At 29.1% G+C, this 19651-nt stretch overlaps 1 protein-coding gene across 4 annotated transcripts in view; it reads left to right on the forward strand.

Moving 5' to 3' along the window:
* The window catches only part of LOC122859504 (protein scalloped), a 64483-nt gene extending 47580 nt beyond the window's left edge, over positions 1-16903 (forward strand). For all 4 annotated transcript variants that reach the window (XM_044163123.1, XM_044163125.1, XM_044163126.1 and 1 more), the window contains 4 exons: positions 14068-14283; positions 14452-14681; positions 14776-15010; positions 15110-16903. In XM_044163123.1, the coding sequence (XP_044019058.1) occupies positions 14068-14283; positions 14452-14681; positions 14776-15010; positions 15110-15223 (795 nt within the window). In that variant the 3' untranslated portion in view covers positions 15224-16903. The remainder of the gene's footprint in view (positions 1-14067; positions 14284-14451; positions 14682-14775; positions 15011-15109) is intronic.
* Positions 16904-19651: the final 2748 nt, after the last annotated feature.

The raw sequence follows: 19651 nt of genomic DNA on the forward strand, positions 1-19651 counted from the left end.
TTTGTTTTGTTTTGATTGAAATTACTGTAGTGTAGTAGGAAATTCTAGTCGATCCTAATGGCCTCCCTACGCAACTTCTCAATTTCTAGTAGACTACAGTAAAATTTGTTTGATACTCTTAGTGATGTAAATGACGCTCATTTTTTTTTTTGTGTCACGTCACAAAAAAAAATACCGTTTGTGACCGTCATTTTTTTTTCGTCATTTTTTTCGTCACATTTTCTCCGTCACACTTGGTATTTTTTTTAAATTTTCAAAATAGTTGTAAAAAAGACCGTCACAAAATATTTCGTCATTTTTTCGTCACAAAATTTGTTATTTAAAAAAGCTAGATAAAAAAATTCCTAAAATAAATGCATATTATCGAATATATATATTTTTCGTTAAATGTCCAAAATTTAATATCGTTTTTATTTTTCTATATTAATTGCAAATTTATTAAATTGATATTTAATTGTTGAATGCTAGTCAATTATTAAATGGTTAAATTTAATATTTTATGTTAAATGTTTAGCATTTATTATTGTTTTTTTTTTTTTTTTATATTAAATATAAATTTATTCAATTGAACAATAAATATTTGTTACCAATATGGTGATTATTGGTTAGACAGCTGTGTGTGATAAATAATTAGAAATTTAGTTAATAATATTAAATATTTATAAATTTTTATTGATAATTATCAATTACAGATAATTGTTTATCAATAATTTATAAGATTTTCAACTCTGTCTGTGTGTGTGCGTCTGTCTCTTTTTTTGATAAAAAAAAAAATACGAAAAAATTCAATGGATGGCATAGATGTAAAACTGACGGTCAGCCGATAAGTCGTCATAAATTTGGTCACAAAAGTTGGGTCATGAAAATGGTCACGATTTTTGCCTGCGTCACAGACGGCGTCATAGACGGCGTCACAAAACGGTCATGTGACGGTCACAAAATTTTTTCACATCCCTAGATACTGTACAGCATTGTTTGCTGCGGATTTCTCTCCGTGTACGGAGATCGGATAAACGCGTAGCGTCTTCACACGAAGAGAAGTTTCAAATAAAAATTATTGAGCTAGCACAGCGGTCCAATTAACAGGGCAAAATGAATTTTACACTTTAGGGCCTTTTTTTTTCGATGGCGGCGCTTGAAAAACTTCTTGTCAAACCTCTATGCTAAATGTTATTCATGACTAGAGAGCTCATTTTTTCTGTGTTACGTTGGAGTTCACATCGATCATCTACACCATTTATAAACAGCGGTGTGCTTAATCTGTCATTGTACTTGCACTGAAAAAACGTTCCCGCTATTAGACCGGTAATGGTAGACCGCTACAGTAGCAGGATGTCCATGCAAATCCACAGTAAGCACGAAGCACTGCTGTGGCAACTGAATGCGCGCATCTGTATGCGCGGTCATATACGGTTCACGACTTTGACATCACTTATAGGTTAGGATTGAAATTTAGCATTTTATTAAATGTTCAATTAAAAATTTCTTTCAATGTTAAATTAAAAAATTTTTTTTTATGTTAAAAATTAAATTTTTTACATTTTTAATTTACTGTGTAATATTATTTTTATGTTATCATCATAGTTAATGCAATTTCTTCGTTTATTCGATAAGTAAACTTATTATTATTAAATTAAAAATGTAAATTTTTTTTTTTCAATTCTATATTCAAATAAAATCAATTTTTTTCAAATTCTTTATACATATTTTTTTACAATATACAAGATTTTAAAATCAATTCATATTCAATAATAATATTAAATATATATAATTATATTTATTAATAATTAATATTAATAATATACATATATACATCATTTAATTTATCGAATGAGTCTTTACGTGTCATACAGCTATTCTTTGTACTGCTAATACGCCTGAACTCATCGACAGTAAAATGTTCGGCTGCAGCAGCAGTGCTGTACTGCTGTTGGGTGTACTGCTCTTACAGCAGTACAGCGCTTCGCAGTCTACTTTACTGCTACGGCAGCAGGAACGTACCGTGCCTGCAGCGGGAACGTTTTTTCAGTGTGGTTTATCATGTGTTTGCTATTGTTGGAGCCCACTTGAATAATGTAGAAGAACAAGAAGAAGAAGATAAACATAGAATATTACGTATTTATAATATGAGAAGGAATAATATTATTAGTAAAGTATCCAATCCATTTGATACGTTAGATGACAGAACTTTATTTCAATTATGTTAGGGAACTTACAATTTTCAAAATAATGCAATGAAACAAATTATAATTTGTTTTTCTACAAAAGAAAAAAAATTAATAAATATATTGATAATGATAGGTTACCAAAACAAGTTTTTTTTCGAAGCTCATATTAATATTGCTTTCTCTTATACTATTTTATTATTTTTTTCAAACTTTATTTCCGAGCTTGAGTCAGTATTGCTCTAATCGCTCCATTTATTCACAATAGATATATACATATGTCATATTTCATAATCATATACATATGATCGATGTGAACTCCAACGTAACACAAAAAAAATGAGCTCTCTAGTCATGAATTACATTCAGCATAGAGGTTTGACAAGAAGTTTTTCAAGCGCCGCCATCGGAAAAAAAAGCCCTAAAGTGTAAAATTTATTTTGCCCTGTGAATTGAACTGCAGTAAAAAGGTGGCCAAACTGAGTTCTCGTAGAAATTGTTATATTTATGATAATATATGTTTTCTTTTTAACATATTTTATTATGTTAAACTAACGCCAAGATGTACAAATTTTTGATACCGTATTTTTACATCTATATAGGTGTATTTTAGTATCAAATGGCAGATACCGTATTTTTACATGAGAACATCGGTATTTCGGTTTCTGTATCGTATTTAGCGCTCGGTATTAATACGGTTTAAGGAGGTTATGCACAAATTACTCTTTTTTTAAAAAATATAATGAGAATCTTCTGAAATTTTGTACACAAGTAGATCTTTTCATTCTGAATACAACGGTATAATTATTTTTTTATGTTGATCGGTTAAATTTTTTGTAATTAATTATTGAAAATAATATTTAACATTGGCTCTTATGGAGATTTCAACCATTTTTTTCGGATAGAAAAAATGATGAAAAAGTCTTGAAAAAAATCACACATATACTAGAAACCGAGTTCTATTAATTGCGCGAAAAATTTTCATATGTTGATCGGTCAATTAATGAGTAATTAATTATAAACTTTACAAAAATTAGATGTGGCAACGTATGGCATGTTCAAACACACACACATACCCGCAATCCCATATATTGTATATGGGGCGCAGGCGCTTTTCACTTTACTTTTTTACAGTGTAGTCGGATTTCAGTTTTGTCTGTGACGTCAGAAGCGCCCCGCAACACCCGCAATGAATTTGTGCATAACCTCCTTAAATACGGTACCGTATCGACTTACATCACAATGTGTGTGGAATTGTCCCAGATAAGATTAGCTTTTGCGTGATTGACATTCAAAAATAAATTAATTAATGCTAGGTTTTAATGATATTTTAATAAATGAATCATAGGCTATAAAATATTATTATAGTCTATATTAAAAATATTAAAATTCAGAGAAAATTTCTGAAATATCTAATGATGCGTCAAACTGGTATTTATTCCCCGCGTGGTACTTGTGTCGTGTTACTTACAGATAATTATAATATTGTGCCACTTCATATTAGGAGGTGTGTCTCAATTGTATCTTTATTTATTAAAATATCAAGAGATAGCTTCGACTGTCCTCAGTTACTGGAAAATGTTCTTATTACACGGAGAGGAATCCGCAGCAAAAACTGTTGTAGAAGCTCAAGCAAATCTTACTGTAGTGTGCAGTAAAATTTAGTAGGTGCGTAGAGATGCAACCAGCATTGACTAAAATTTCCTACTACACTACAGTAATAATTAATCGAAATAAAAAAAAAAAAACTAAATAAGAACTCATTGTTTTAGACATCAAAATAAAAATATAACGTGTTTATTAATTTTGAAAAAAAAAACCATTATGTAATTATCATGTGTTTTACCGCATTTTTATTTAGATTCATGATCAAAATGAAAATGATAAACTTTTTTAGAAGAGGTTTTTTTTTTTTTTTTCTTTTTCAAACCAGAAACTTAGGAAAAATAACGAAGTTCCCCCGCCGGAAATCGAACCCGGGTCTTTTCCTTACCGGGCAAACGCCTTGACCTCCAGACCAAAGGGCTTCTTATTTTTTCTAAGTTTCATCAAGTTAACTCCAGCGTCCTTCTATTCGTCAATTTATTTTTTGAAAAAAAAAAAAAAAATACTTGAAAGCATACTTGAATTACCCTAAATATTCGTACCATCTGGCTGGAAAAATTACTATAAACTCCAGTAATATTTAATATTACGTATACCATTAATTCAAGGCTTAGAATACTCCTGTAAATACAGTAAAAAATATATTAATATTTATAATAAATGGGAATTAGTAGCCGATAGAAAATTCGTCTCTCGACACCTCTTTCTCGTCTCGAGTTCTTTTGTCTATCGCGGCATCACTACTATGATCCAGGCAAGTTTTGTTTTAAATAAGCATTTTAAAAAATTTAACCCGATTTTAATAAAAAAATTATTCTAAGGGTATTTCGACCTCCCGATTTCAATAAAAATATTATGAAAGTTCTATCCCTCCGGTAAAGGGTTAAAAAAAATTGATTAAAATAAAAATAATCAATTTCGCGATTCCTGTCGAAAAACGACAAGGCTATCCATCCAACTGAGCACTTGAAAAACTTAAAAAACTTAAAAATCTAGGGATTTGTGGTGTGGAAAAATATTGTGTAAATTAGATTTAAGTGTTTTAAGCCTTTATATAAAGAAATTTTATATTAACAAGATTTTTAGTTTTTCAATTTTTTTACCTAAAAAAAAATAGACCAAAATAGACCCTGAAAATTGACAATATCTACATAATTTTACCAGCTTAATCTTTGCCTTATGTACATCTTTTACTTAGCTATATTTTTTACTTAGCTATATTTTTTACTTAGCTATAGATATTTACTTAGCTACATCTTTATCACTTAGTCTCAATTATAGCAAAAAAAAAAAATATCTATCTATGTTTAACAGCTAAATTTTTCACTTAGCCACTCAATTTTCAGAATTTATTTTTTTTCGGTAAAAAAATTGAAAAACTAAAAATCTAATTCATATAAAATTTTTTCATATAAAGGCTTAAAAAGCTTAAAAAACTTAAAAAGCTTAAAAAACAAATCTAATTTACACCACAAATCCCTAGATTTTCAAGTTTTTTAAGTGCTCAGTTGGCTGGATAGCCTTGCACAGTGTTGGGTTTGTATAATACCGCGGTATCATACCGGTCGTAAACCTCGGTATAATACCGGTATTATACCGCGGAGGTTTCATACTTTCATACTTTCATACCACGTTAGTAGCGCCATCTGTAGGAATTTTTCGTATATTACGTCACACACCATTTTGAATTGCTCATAATTTAAATTTAAGAATATCATTCCTTTAATTATAGCATAATAGTAATAATCTTCATCCTTTTCTCAGACTTTTGTCAGTAGTAATAAATTTATTGAATATATTAAAAACTATTGACAAATGTCTAAGGAAAGGATGAGGCTTACCTGTTAATTTCTTTGGCTCAATTAATTCTTTATAAATCAATATGTGGCAACACCCTTCCTTAGTTATTTTTTCCATAGTTTTTTATTTTTTTATTTATGTAAAAACCTATTGGAAAAATGTCTATGGACAGGATGTTGTTTACATGTTAATTCATAAAATATTAATTTAGCCAAAGAAATTAATACGCAGGCAACATCCTTTCCGTAGCTAATACTTTTCCCATAGCTTTTTATTAATTTAAACAAATAAAAAGCTATAAGGAAAATGGTAGCTAAGGAAAGGAAGTTGTCACATGTTAATTTATACGAAATTAATTTTGACAGAGAAATTAACATGCAGGCAACATCCTTTCCTTGGATAATATTTTTCCCATAGCTCTTTATTTATTTAAATAAAAAAATGGTCATAGGAAAAATGGTAGCTGAGGAAAGGATGTTGCCTGCATGTTAATTTCTTTGGCAAAATTAATTTCGTATGAATTAACATGTGACAACTTCCTTTCCTTAGCTACCATTTTCCCTATAGCTTTTTATTTATTTAAATAAATAAATGGTCATAGAAAAAAACGGTAGCTAAGGAAAGGATGTTGCCTGCATGTTAATTTCTTTGGCAAAATTAATTTCGTATGAATTAACATGTGACAACTTCCTTTCCTTAGCTACCATTTTTCCTATGACCATTTATTTATTTAAATTATAATAAAAAGCTATGGGAAAAATGGTAGCTAAGGAAAGGATGTTAATTACTTTGGCTGAATTAATTCTTTAGAAATTAACAGGGAAGCTACATCCGTTTCTTAGCCATTTGTCAATAGCTTATTATCTGTTCAAATAAATTAAAATACATTACTGTTGTTGTTTTTATAATCAAATATTGTTCATATCATTTGTTTATTCTGTAATACATCTATTAATATATCAACAAAAAATTTGACATTCGAGAGTTTTATGCTGGTATGGTAGACAATTTTGATGCCATAGGGGGCGTTCCTGAGTTTCATACTTTCATACTTTCATACCGGTATTATACCGGTTTAATACTTTCATACCGGTATGAAAGTATTAAACCCAAAAATCGACCATTTACCCAACACTGGCCTTGCATGTTGTATAAAAAAGAGAGATAGTTTTATTTCGACCCAATGCTACCCGACGCTACTCGACTGTACCCGACTCGATGCACACACACACACACACACACACACACACACACACACACACAGCTGTTGTATTTAACAACTTTGAAAATTTTTTTTGTCGTATTATAAATTAAATAAACTATCGAATGCTCATAATAATATTGCTATTTTTATTTACTCGCGGCTCGTAATTATTTTTGGGGGAAAAGGGGTGGTTTTTTTGCGAAAATTCCATACATCGAAATTAATGTACTACAATTAAAGAAAATTTTTCCGTTTTAATTTTTTTTTTCTGTCGATTATTAAAAAAGTTATTCGTGATTTCTTCGGCAAAAAAATTGTTTTTTTTTATTCTTTTCGCGACGAGTAGGTAATTAATTTTGGGGAAAAAGAGGTGGTTTTTTCGCAAAAATGCCATACATCGAAATTATTGTACTACAATTAAAGAAAATTTCCCGTTTTTATTTTTTTTTCCGTCGGTTATTCAAAAAGTTATTCGTGATTTCTTTTTTTTCAACCCTTTTCGAGGGGGATAGAATTTTTTAAATATTTTTATTGAAATCGGGAGGTCGAAATACCCTGAGAATAATTTTTTTTATTAGAATCGAGTAAAGTTTCTTAAAATGCCCATGTAAAACAGAACTTGCCTGGATCACTAGCCGAAATGATCCCCGAGTAGAAACTTGTTCAGGATAGCCTGAACACTGATCCAGGCCTGATCAGGATATCGTAAGGCTATCCCTATTCAAGTAACTCTATCACATCCTGATCAAGCCTGGATCAGGCTACCCCTATTAAAGATAGAGTAGGAATGGCCTGATCAGGATAGCATCAGGCTATCTGTATTTTATCCTTAATAGAGTAGCCTGATCCATTCTGGATCAAATCTTGATCAAGAAAAAATTATTGAATTTATTTTTTTTTCAAATAATTTTTTCTTGATCAAGATTTGATCCAGAATGGATCAGGCTACTCTATTAAGGATAGAGTAAGGCTAGCTGGATCCAAAATGGATATAGAAAAAAGTATCAAATTTTGCGTCTTTGAATTTATAATTCAGCCTGATAGGATAGCATCAGGTTATCTGTATTTTATCCTTATAGTAGTTTCGATCCATTCTGGATCAAATCTTGATCAAGAAAAAATTATTGAATTTATTTTTTTTTCAAATAATTTTTTCTTGATCCAGTCTTGTTCCAGAATGGATCAGGCTATCCCTATTAAGGATAAAATAGAGATGGCCTGATGCTATCCTGACCAGGCAATTTGTAGAACCTATGAGGTCAAAAAGTTAGTACGAATTATCGAATGTCTCAATGGCCGAGCGTGTCAAGTACTAGCGTTGTAATCCCGTGTCGAAGGGTTCGAACCCCGGTCGTAGCAATAATTAGTTAGGTAAATTATTAATTAGGTCAGTTTGTAATAATAAAGTTTATCTGTATTCTGTTAAGCGTTAGATTTCAAATTAAAAAAAAAAAATAAATTCGAAATTATTAATTTTTTTTTTTGAATAAATCATGTATCCTGATCCAGTTTTGAACCGGAATCTGGATCCATTATGGATCATGTATCTTTACCACAGCCTGATCAGGTATCCTGATCCATTCTGGATCCGAACCTTACGAAAAAGCGTTACATCCTGATCAGGTTCGGATTCAGTATCTGGATCCAGATTGGATTTGAAATCAGGCAAGCCTGATCAGGGCTTGATCCGAACCTGACCTGAATTTCTACTCGGGGAAGTCAGCCATGATTTTGACTATACCACTACAGCAGTATTTGCTGTAGGTTTCTCTCTGATATTGAAAAAACAATAAACTTAGAAATTCAGCAACATTTACATATAAATTGTAACAAGATTTGGCAGATCTCGCACTCCCGAAAATAATTAGAGGTTTACTTAATGTGTACTATCCATATTTCAATCGAAAAATAATTTTTTCATTACACAAAGATTTTTACGATCACTGTTATTATAATATGTTGATTAAGAAGATTTTGTATACATAATCATAAACTGATGATTACTTTTCAATATGGAATACTAAATTATAATCATTTTAATACACTGTAATCATTTAATACACTGTAATCAGTACTGTATAATTGGAATTTTCCTGTTGGGACTATTTTATCAAATAAAATAAAAATAAAAATGAATTTCCACATCAAAAAATGATTTTTTGACAAAATAGTGAATCCATCAAACTACAATTCTCTTTGACACGGTCTCCCTCAGCCTCAGGGTATTAGAAAAATTTAATTTTTGTTCGTTATCTTTTATTTAATTTTTTAAAATGAATCATTGAAACACAAAAACGATTGGAATTTCTATATTAATTTAGAATTAGTGTGATTTCGGGAATGTTTATGAACACAATTCGTGGTCACTGCAATTCTTCGCTCCCATCATTATGTAATATGTAGAAATCTATTCAGTCCTTTTCCATGTATTCAAAATAACTTAATACTGTCATTATCGATTAAGTTTTTCAAAATAAATATGCTGTTTTTTAACATATATGCATGCAACTAAACTTTACTAAATTTTTATTGAATTTCCTCGTGTAGTGTTACCGTTTTTTCAGATAGATAAAATTGAAAAATAATTGAAATCATGTACGTGCACGGAGTCAAACAATTTATGTGTGTTTTGCTCTGCTACTATAGAATGGCGAGACGTTCACTTATTTCTGACAATCAAATGACTCTATTCAATTTTCTTTTAAGAATAAACTTCCGGCATAAAAAAAATGTATTTTAAAGTTTATCCGATTTTTTTTTTTTTGTATTTTGAAAAATTATAAAATACTTTTTTATTATTTTTATATTATTTGTTTCATTTTTATTTCAATTAGACCAAAGAGCACATTCAAGGCATTTGAATTGGTCACTACATTCATGATGTAGATAGTATATAATTGATATTTGTTTTACAGTGAATATAATCCCAGGTAGAAAACTTCCGTCGGCCCGACTGTCGGCCGACTGAGTGTCCCGACTTATTAAGTCGGAGGAAAGTCGGGATTTCAGTCGGGCCGACGTCGGATATTCTGTTAAATTCCCTGAAAGTAAAAAATTTAGAATATCGATTGCATTTTCCAAAAGAAACTAAATTGTTGATAGATAGGCTATTTATGTTTGTAATTTGTTTTTAATCATTCTAATCATAAATATTTTTCAATAGATTAAGCATAATTTTTTGTTTTACTCGAATTAACATTAAAATGACAGCTTGAGGTTATAGTCGAGATTTTAGACGACATTTATGAAAAAACGGTTCTCATCCAATTACTGTATATCGAAAATACTAAGCCTGCTGTTTTACCGGCAGGCTAGCGACGAGTAATTTTAAATATGCAACTTTAACAATCATGTTCATGTTTGGATCGGTTTGGATTAAAAACAACAAGTTTAATAAATAAAAAAATCGTCTTGAATATTGTATTAGAATATAATTACCGATTGTTTTAACATCTGTATATTGTATTGTTGACTCAGGTATATTACTATTATGATTATTATCATTATCATGTAGGAAATAAGGTAGCTAACCATACTGCTTTTCCTTGAACATTTTTATTCATTTAATAAATAAAGTACATGTAAATTTATTTAACAAAAATAGAAAAGTCCAAGGAAAAGCAGTAGCTAAGGAATTAATGTGACTAAGGAATTATTTCCTTAAAACATAATTCTTTGGCAACCTCAATTCCTGAGCTACATCTTTTCCTTAGCTACTGCTTTTTCTTAGTCATTTGTATCTTTAAAAAATAAATTTACATGTATTTTATTAAGTCGGGCGCGACACATATTTTTCTACCTGGGATATAATTGTAATTAATAATGCTTAACATAGGTTTATATCGTAGTTTAGGTTTAACAGAGTGTTAGGATTTATCATTTCAAAAGACTCAAGAAATTTTTAATTGATATATTATTTGATAAACTAAATATGTCAATATTTTTGTTTTCAAGTATTAAATTTAAATTATAAATAAGCTGGTTAACTCGAGAATTTAAAGTGATGTTATTAGTACAATTATTTGGATAAAGAAGACTATTAGATCTGCTATTGATTGTGTGATGGACCCATAGGGGTAGTTCACACAATATTTTAGGACAGTAAATGTATCCATTCAGTATCTTAATTGCAAGTAATGCAATAATAATAGTTCTTCTATATTCAATAGTAATAAAGTCATTGTCTGTACAGACTTGATTGTAATCATAATTTCTGTCAGAATATTTGCCTGTATTTTTCATAGTTAATAATTTTATAAATGTTTTTCGAATCCTTTCATACTTCATGATGTACTTTAAATGACAACATCAATATGAGAGTCTTTTTGTGTACCGATGTCACACTAAAATTATTAGAATATTATTTAAAAATTTTTGAACATAATATTATAAGTTTTGAATGCTTTCTACTATTCTAAATTATAAGAGCACTTCACTGTCGTACGCGTGTCAGGTTTGTGTGATAATCGCAATTATCACTGATGAATAAATAACATAATCCTTCTTTGTATATACTACAAAAATTGAGATTTTTCAATAGAACAATTAACTTAAAAAATATTCTACTGTGTCTAAAACAATCAGAATATTGTCTTTTATTTTTTGAACATAATGTTAATAATACAATTAATAACTCAGTAAATAATTGATAAAAATACCTGAAAATTTGTATAAAACTTCTTGATATACTGCTACACAATATTGTCGCTGACAAGTTACTCAATTCTTAAATTTCTCCGACTCTTGTTTCGTTTAAAGTTAGACAAATAGAATTTTTTCGTCGACATGAAACAATAAATAAAAATAATTAAGCAATATCAATAAATAATTTTTTCAATAATGCTGTTTGCATCGCTAGATTATTATAAAGCTACTGTCAAATTTTCAAGTTGATTTATCTATTTTTAAAAAAGTTATCTCGAGTTATATATTGAAAAAAAAGTATTTTTTTCAAAAAAAATAATTTTGTTTTTAATTTTTAACTCGTCAACTAATTAAAAAAAAATTTATTTAAAGGAAAATATGTATTTTTTAATTCTACAAATGATGGTATTTTTTTTTTTTCAAATTTGTAATGTTTGATTTTTCACCCAGAGCAACGTCGTGTTTTCTTGCCCAGGTAGGAGTTCTCCGGCTTAAACAACTGTGCCAGGCTTGTGTGAGGGTCGTGTATCAAGCCTTGAGAGCCTTTTACAAGGACTGTGTATTGATTCTCGAATAAATTCATTCATATAAAAAAATTTTGACTGACTCTTTCATGAGTCCCCCGTGGTCGACTTGATAGAGCATTGGAGTTCCACGTGAGAGACCTAGGATCGATCCCCCGTTACGCCGTTTATTTTCGTTCATATAATCATCGTTAATTCAAATTGTATCGCGTAAAAAATAATAATGTCAAATTAATAAATTAATAATAATTGTTTATTTATATTTTTTTATAATTTTTTTTGCAAGCCGGTGTCAAGCCTGGGAACACAAGCCTGTGTCAAGCCCGATACACTAGTCCGTCACCAGCAAATACATCGTGATTCGTGAACATTCCAGACTTGACACAGGCTTGTGTCTCAGGCCCGACACTGGACACAGGCCCGAGAGCCGGGTAATCAGGCTTGTCCCAGGCTTGTGCCCGTCGTCACTTCCTACCTGGGTGGGCTTCGAGCGTGCGGCCGGTTATTGCATCCGGACCCTCAATTATTACCGCATGCACAGCGTGATCTTTTGTTCTTTCGATTACTCCCGACGGGTCTTAATACGCTTGGCCATTTCGACCACGTCATTCTTCAACATTTGTAAAAACTAGATGGCACTAAGAACGTTTTTGCAATTTGGGGGATGAAATTTAGTGAAATTTAGGTTGGGGGGCCCATGATGTGAGTTTTGAGTGCTTGTAGAGATTATAATTATAAAAATCAATTACAGTAAAAAACCGATTATTATTAAGAAAAAAGTTTTAAAAAACGATTTTAAGAGTCTGTGTTGTGCCAAATAGTAAAAAATTGGATTTTGGTTTTGCTTTGTATGTAAGTAGTTTGAAGAAAATACTGGTTTGTTTACATCTTGTAACATCAAGTTGTCAAAAAAAAAATATTACGGAGCTTTCTCTGCCTAAAATTTATTCTGACTATGTTCCACCTAAAGTTTATACAAACCTTTTTCTATCATGAAATGATCACGGGAGTTTTGTAAACCAAGTACCTTAAGTATATCAACTTTTTGAAAAAAAAAACTATCATTAAATTTTTATTTTTTCCAAAAGAAATAAACATCATCATGCTTTGCGTTATGTAACAATTGATAATAAGTATAATTTTTTTTTGGAAAAATTGAAAATTGAAAAAGTTGAAAAAAAGTCAGACAAATGGTGGAGAAAAGTTAAAAAAAAGATGGAGAAATGATGGAGAAGAGTCGGAAAAAGGGTGGAGAAAAGTTGGAAAAAAGTTAGAGAAATGGTGGAGAAGAGTTGGAGAAGTTTTTGGCTGGAGAATGGTGGAGAAATTTCTCCGCCATTTCTCCAACCATGGGTCAGATTCGTAAAAAGTTGGAGAAAGTTGGACAAAAGGTGGAAAAAGTTGGAAAAAAGGCGGAGAAAGTTTGAAAAGTTGGAGAAATATTTCTACCAGGGATGGTTTAAAATATCGGAAATAGCTTTTACGGCTTAGAATTTGATTTCGATACTCAATCTGATACTTTAAATATTTTATCCCAGGATGACGTCACAATTTTCAATTTATTCAATAATTTCTCCATTATTAATCTTATATTAAAACTGAAAATAGCTTTTTTCGTAATATTGATGTTTCCCTACGCTCAAATATTTCTAATGAATAATAAAATAGATACAGTATACCCCGTAAATGCCAGGTCACAGTTTTCACCAAAAAAGAATCTCAAGCTTAAAAATACGCCAATGCGTTCTCTTTCCTTCCTTCACATTGTCGATCTCTTTTCTTCGTTTTGTCGGTTCATGCGTCGGTTCTATCTTCATGTTACTTCAATAAGTACGCATACTTACATACGGATAACTACTTGGATTGGTTCACTGTATATATAGGGATGGCTCGGCGCACGTTTCATTCTTTTGTTTTTCAAACAAATTAAGCGGTTTTCTTACGACATTACGTAATTCTGAAAAACTGCCTCATTTTTTTTATTTATATTATTTATTCCACATTTTTTGTTTATTAAAAAGGGTGTACACAAAAATTGAAATATTTTATTTTGATGTTATTTTATAATATTACTCATCGAAAATCATCTATTCAAATGAATAAAATATTTAATTTGTTTAAATAGAATTTTTGGCAGCCAGGATTACAGCCAGGTTCGTCACAAGATGTCAAGCCATATGCACAATCAACGTACTCTGGGAAGCCTGCAACTGCGGTGTCAAGTGGTGATATGGTACAAGCACCACCACCACCACCTTGGGAAGGACGTGCAATTGCTACTCATAAACTCCGACTTGTTGAATTTTCTGCTTACATGGAGCAACATAGAGATAATGATATTGTAAGTTATTACTGTTGGTATAGTAACATGATTGTTATATTAATCTATTAACCTGATAAGGAATTTCAATAACAAATTCGTTTGTCTTATTAAGAAGTGTTTGTATCAGTTTCAGAATTTTTTTTTTCAGTTTTCCTATAGGTATAATATTATTCTTATTTTTTACAGTACCACAAACATCTGTTTGTACATATAGGAGGAACAGTGACTTACGCTGATCCACTCTTAGAAGCAGTAGAGGTGAGACAAATCTATGACAAATTTCCAGAAAAAAAAGGTGGCCTCAAAGAATTACATGCAAAAGGACCTCAGACAGCATTTTTCCTTGTTAAATTTTGGGCTGATCTTAATACAAATATTCAAGATGAAGCAGGCGCTTTCTATGGTGTTACAAGCCAGTAAGATTTACTTTTTTTTTGTGACAATCAATACTATTATTACTTTGTATTTATATTTTGATTATTTTTCTTTAATTTATTGAATTTCAAATAGATATGAAAGCAATGAGAATATGACAATAACATGCTCGACGAAAGTATGCTCTTTTGGAAAACAAGTGGTAGAAAAAGTGGAGACTGAGTATGCAAGATTTGAAAATGGGAGATTTGTCTATCGTATCAGTCGCTCACCAATGTGTGAATACATGATTAATTTTATACATAAATTGAAGCATCTACCTGAAAAATATATGATGAACAGCGTACTTGAAAATTTTACAATACTTCAGGTAAACCATTTCAATATTTTCTTTCATAAAACATTATTGAAAATATAGTAGAAATGATCTATAATTATAAACTGGTATTTATACAATTTGTATTTTTAGGTGGTTACAAATAGAGACACCCAAGAAACGTTGCTTTGTACAGCGTATGTCTTTGAAGTATCTACGTCGGAACACGGTGCTCAGCACCATATATACAGATTGATTCAGGAATGAACTGTATTTTTTTTATCTGCTTGCCATGCAGCCATCCACCCCGATCAGTGCCTACCATCACATGAAAAAATAAGCAAATAATTAATAATCATTCATTTATTAATAAAAACTTTTTAAAAATTGAAAATCACGCTTACTGTAAGTATCATCGCACATTTCCATACTTCGAAATGCAAACAAAAAAACGTTAGAAAAGTTACAAAGTATTTACGAAATAATAATAATAATAATAATAATAATAATAATAATAATAATAATAATATCAATAATACTAATAATAATATTATAATAATTATAATAATATAGTTATAGTGATATTAATAATAATAAACGAAAAAATCGAAGTTTGCTTACTCAAATATTATCGATGCCTTTCTTGATGTTATATAGTAAATCAATACTTGACCTTTTTTTTGTAAGCTGTGATCTAGGATGATTTACTTTTAGTCGTCAGTTGGCATAAAATATTATTTTAAACTTTTTTTTTTTACTTAAACTATACAATCAATTACGGTCAGCCTGAGTTTCATTTTTTTTTCTCTCAATAACTGACTCGCAGCTATTCGTTAATGGTGAAAAAAAATATTTCTTCTTCAATTTTTATGTAGATACTTAATTGAAAAATCGTAAAAAAAATTTTTTATTGTTATTTTTGAGGACTGGATTTCCATCGAAATTAGAAAAAAATAAATATTCATCGCAATGACAATAAAAATTTAAATGGGAAATAAGAGTAAATGAGTCAGTAAAATATTGTGATCTTGAGTTGGATCGCCAGTACCAACACATTTTAGTATTATAATTTTACTCTACATGGAACAGAAAAAAAAAATTAGGCAATAGTAGAATAAAAACTTATTCTACAATATAAAAGTAATTGAGAAAGATAATCAATTGACAAGGTGGATAAATAAATATAATACACAAAGACATTCACATGCATAAAAAATTTACATATATTACAATTTAGAGTATATATCTTGAAGATTATTGACTCAATGATTACAATTTACATTGTTATAAATGATCGTGTATAAAGTTAATTAGATTCGAAATTTTAACTAAGATAAAAGCTAAAAGAATGAAGTAGAAATGATAAGAAATTAAATGAAAATAAAATAAATATAAGGATGCTATCGCGAATTCACAACTCCCCAGTTTATATTTTTTTATATTAGGGAAAAATAACAAAAATAATTTAAAAAAAAATAACAAAAATCAAAAACTAACCTCCAATGCATACTCAATTAAAACTTGGGGAATATGTAAACTTGAATCTTTTTATATTTTTTTTAAAAAACATTTCAGTCAGTTTGAATAGCAACTTGAGAATATATTAAGTCTTCGAGTGCTTTGATCATGCAAAAAAAATATATATAAGCTCCATCATTCTATTAATGTTTCGTTTCTTTTTTTTTATGATACTGTTTTTAGCTTATAAAAAAAAAAACTGTTGACTGCATATTATGTTTTGTGTGAGTTTCACCACTCAGTTAAAAACAGTAATATTTATCTCTGAGAAATGTTTTCGTATTTCTTTGAATGATTTTCATTCTCTACTGTAAAATTATTGGTCTTTACGGATTTTAAGTTTATCTATAATTCACGAGATGAATTAATTTTTTTTATTTTGCTTACCGTCTTTGATTGCAAAATTTTTTTCAATGTCGCTAAGAACATGGTGCAATCCGCTTTATATGTTTTTTAGGTCAATACAATCTCTGATTGTATTCCCGAATTCTTAAACAAAGTAGAAAAAACATAATCAACAAAATAGAATTAATCAATAACGATTAAATTTCGTACTTAATTGATTTTGTTTCAAATATATATATAATAAATATGTAGGCCAAAATAGTTAAAAGAAAAATAAAATAAATAAATAAATAAAAAAAAGGAGGGACCACAAATCATAATCATGGAAAAAATGGAGAAGCTGATCTTCGTTTAAGTTTATTTTTGATTTGACCGTTTGTTTATCCCCTCCAATGGAAGTTCATGTTAATAATTTCAATTTATTTGATGACTCCGTCTAAAGATTAGACAAAGTCATATAATTCATATAATTTAATTCTTACCAAACAGAAAATATAACAAAAATGAAAACATAAAAAAGAAAAAAAAAATTATACGTAGGACTGTATTAATATTAAGAACTTTTATAGAACATGTGGCAATATATTTTCAATTTTTTTTAATTAAAAATATATTTTTTTTAATTCTAAATAAAATGAAAACAATCAATCTTTTATGTTGCATTTTGATTTCATTTGATAACTTGCTTGTATGAAAAAAAAAGTTTTCATCTATAACTGGTATAATATGACTGACGAATTATATTTCAAGGAAAACTTGCCTTGATGTATCGTTAGTAAGTTTTACTTTATATAGGTACATTAAGTTTAATTATTCAATAGAAATTAAGAAATAATTTGGCAGCTCTTGTACTAATGAATTGTTATTATTCTTTCACGTCTACACAGTGCAGCTAACTAATTTTAATGATTGTAATCATTTCAATTATAATGATAAAAAATGTGTGAATTTAACCAAGAAAAAGCAGAAAAATATTAATTATGTTACTAGGGACAGTGGGAAGAATGTGTGAATTTCCAAAAAACGCACTACCCCTACTACGCTTTGGAAATTCGCACATTATTCCCACTGCCCTTGTGACATAAAAACTGATTAGTTATGTGCAAAAAGTTATAAAATAAGTTAATTATTTCGATTGTTTTTTTTTTGCTTATTTGAATTTCGGTTAAAGAAAAAAAAGTATATAAAATTGTAAATCAACACAAACATGGTTAACATTAATAAATAATGACTTATTAATAAGTGAATTAAATTTATAAGAAATGATTATAAAAATATATTTATCTATGTCTTCTGTGAAGATTGAAAATAGTACTCTCTCCTTCAATATTGATGATATTAAAACAATTAAAAGGGAGAATAAAAAAAGGAACATTTTTTGATGATACATACATGGATAAATTGTGACTAGAAAATTATTGCTAAATTAGAAAAATGTGTACATACTATCAGAATCATCCATCCGATATTTTTTCAGTAGCAAACGTTGAGTAGGTTTGAATTTTTTATTTTGGCCAATATATATCTAATTTGTTGAACATGTAAAAGCGCACATTTACTACATTTCTATCTATAAAACTTGTAAATGCATGTTTCGCGCGCTTCTACATTGGCGTTGTTATCAGCATTGTTCATAAAGTCCGATCATACAAATAATACTCATGTAATGAAATTACTTCTAAGTATCCACGTTATAATGTATGTTGTTTCTTAAAGCGTTATGTGACAACGCAAAACTTGACTCAATAAAGTTAAAAAATTTTTTCAAAAAAATAAAAACGAAGTTGTATAATGACTATTTTTAGTTGTAACCTGAATTACTTTCTTTGCAGAAGTATCAGTTTTAAAAAGTTCGACGTCGTCAACTTGAAATACGAAAAAAAAAAAAAAAAATTACAATAATTTAATATACTATTACATAAACTTTTATTTTAACAAAAGTTTTACATGTTTTATTGTATTTATCAGTGAAGAGATAACATTCACTTTCACGATCATTCAATTTTGTGAGAATGTAAAATGCGATTTTCGATGCAATGAAAGGTATATTTCTTTTTAGGAGTAAATTGCATATTGGCTTGAAAGCAATGCCTACAATCAGTTAAAGAAATAGTGACTGTTAATTTACAAAGAAAAAAAAAATAATGAAACATAATATAACAAAAAACCCATATGTTAATTGAAAAGACCTTTGTCTTATCCTGGAACTGCCATATCGAAATTTAACTTGATTATGCAGGTAAATTAAACGAAACTAAAAATTACGAAATAGATAAAAATAATGTTAACGAGCTGAAAAAAATTACGAAAAAACCTTTATGTAAATTATATTATATTATAATTAAAAGAAAAAGAAGATCGCTTAATTGATTTTTTAATGAATAAGTAATACATAAAAGAATAAGAGAAAGAAGCAGACATGACAATATGACATGACATGACATGACAGGCAGATAAAAAAATAAAGAATAAAATATGAAATGAGATATATCATTAAATTAGTGTTTTTAAAGGATTGATAGAATTCATTTTATGTACAGTATTTGAAAAAAAACATGTTTATAATTTGTATGGAAAAATAAAAAATTGATATAAAATATTTCTTTGATATTCTTTTTGTCATACAGTATTTACTTATTGAATCACGCCATAACTAAGTACAACAAGGAAAAGGGAAAAAAGTTATAACAATGTTTCTCAATTCCTTACAGATATCAGCGGTTATACAAAAAAAGGCCGCATTCTGATTCCAATCGGATTCGGTATGACTAAAATAAGCCGGATCCAATTTTCCAGACTATCTCCGAATCTGGTTTTACTAAGGCCAACCAG

The sequence above is a fragment of the Aphidius gifuensis genome, linkage group LG6 (genome assembly GCF_014905175.1).
Source record: "Aphidius gifuensis isolate YNYX2018 linkage group LG6, ASM1490517v1, whole genome shotgun sequence".
NCBI lineage: Eukaryota > Metazoa > Arthropoda > Insecta > Hymenoptera > Braconidae > Aphidius > Aphidius gifuensis.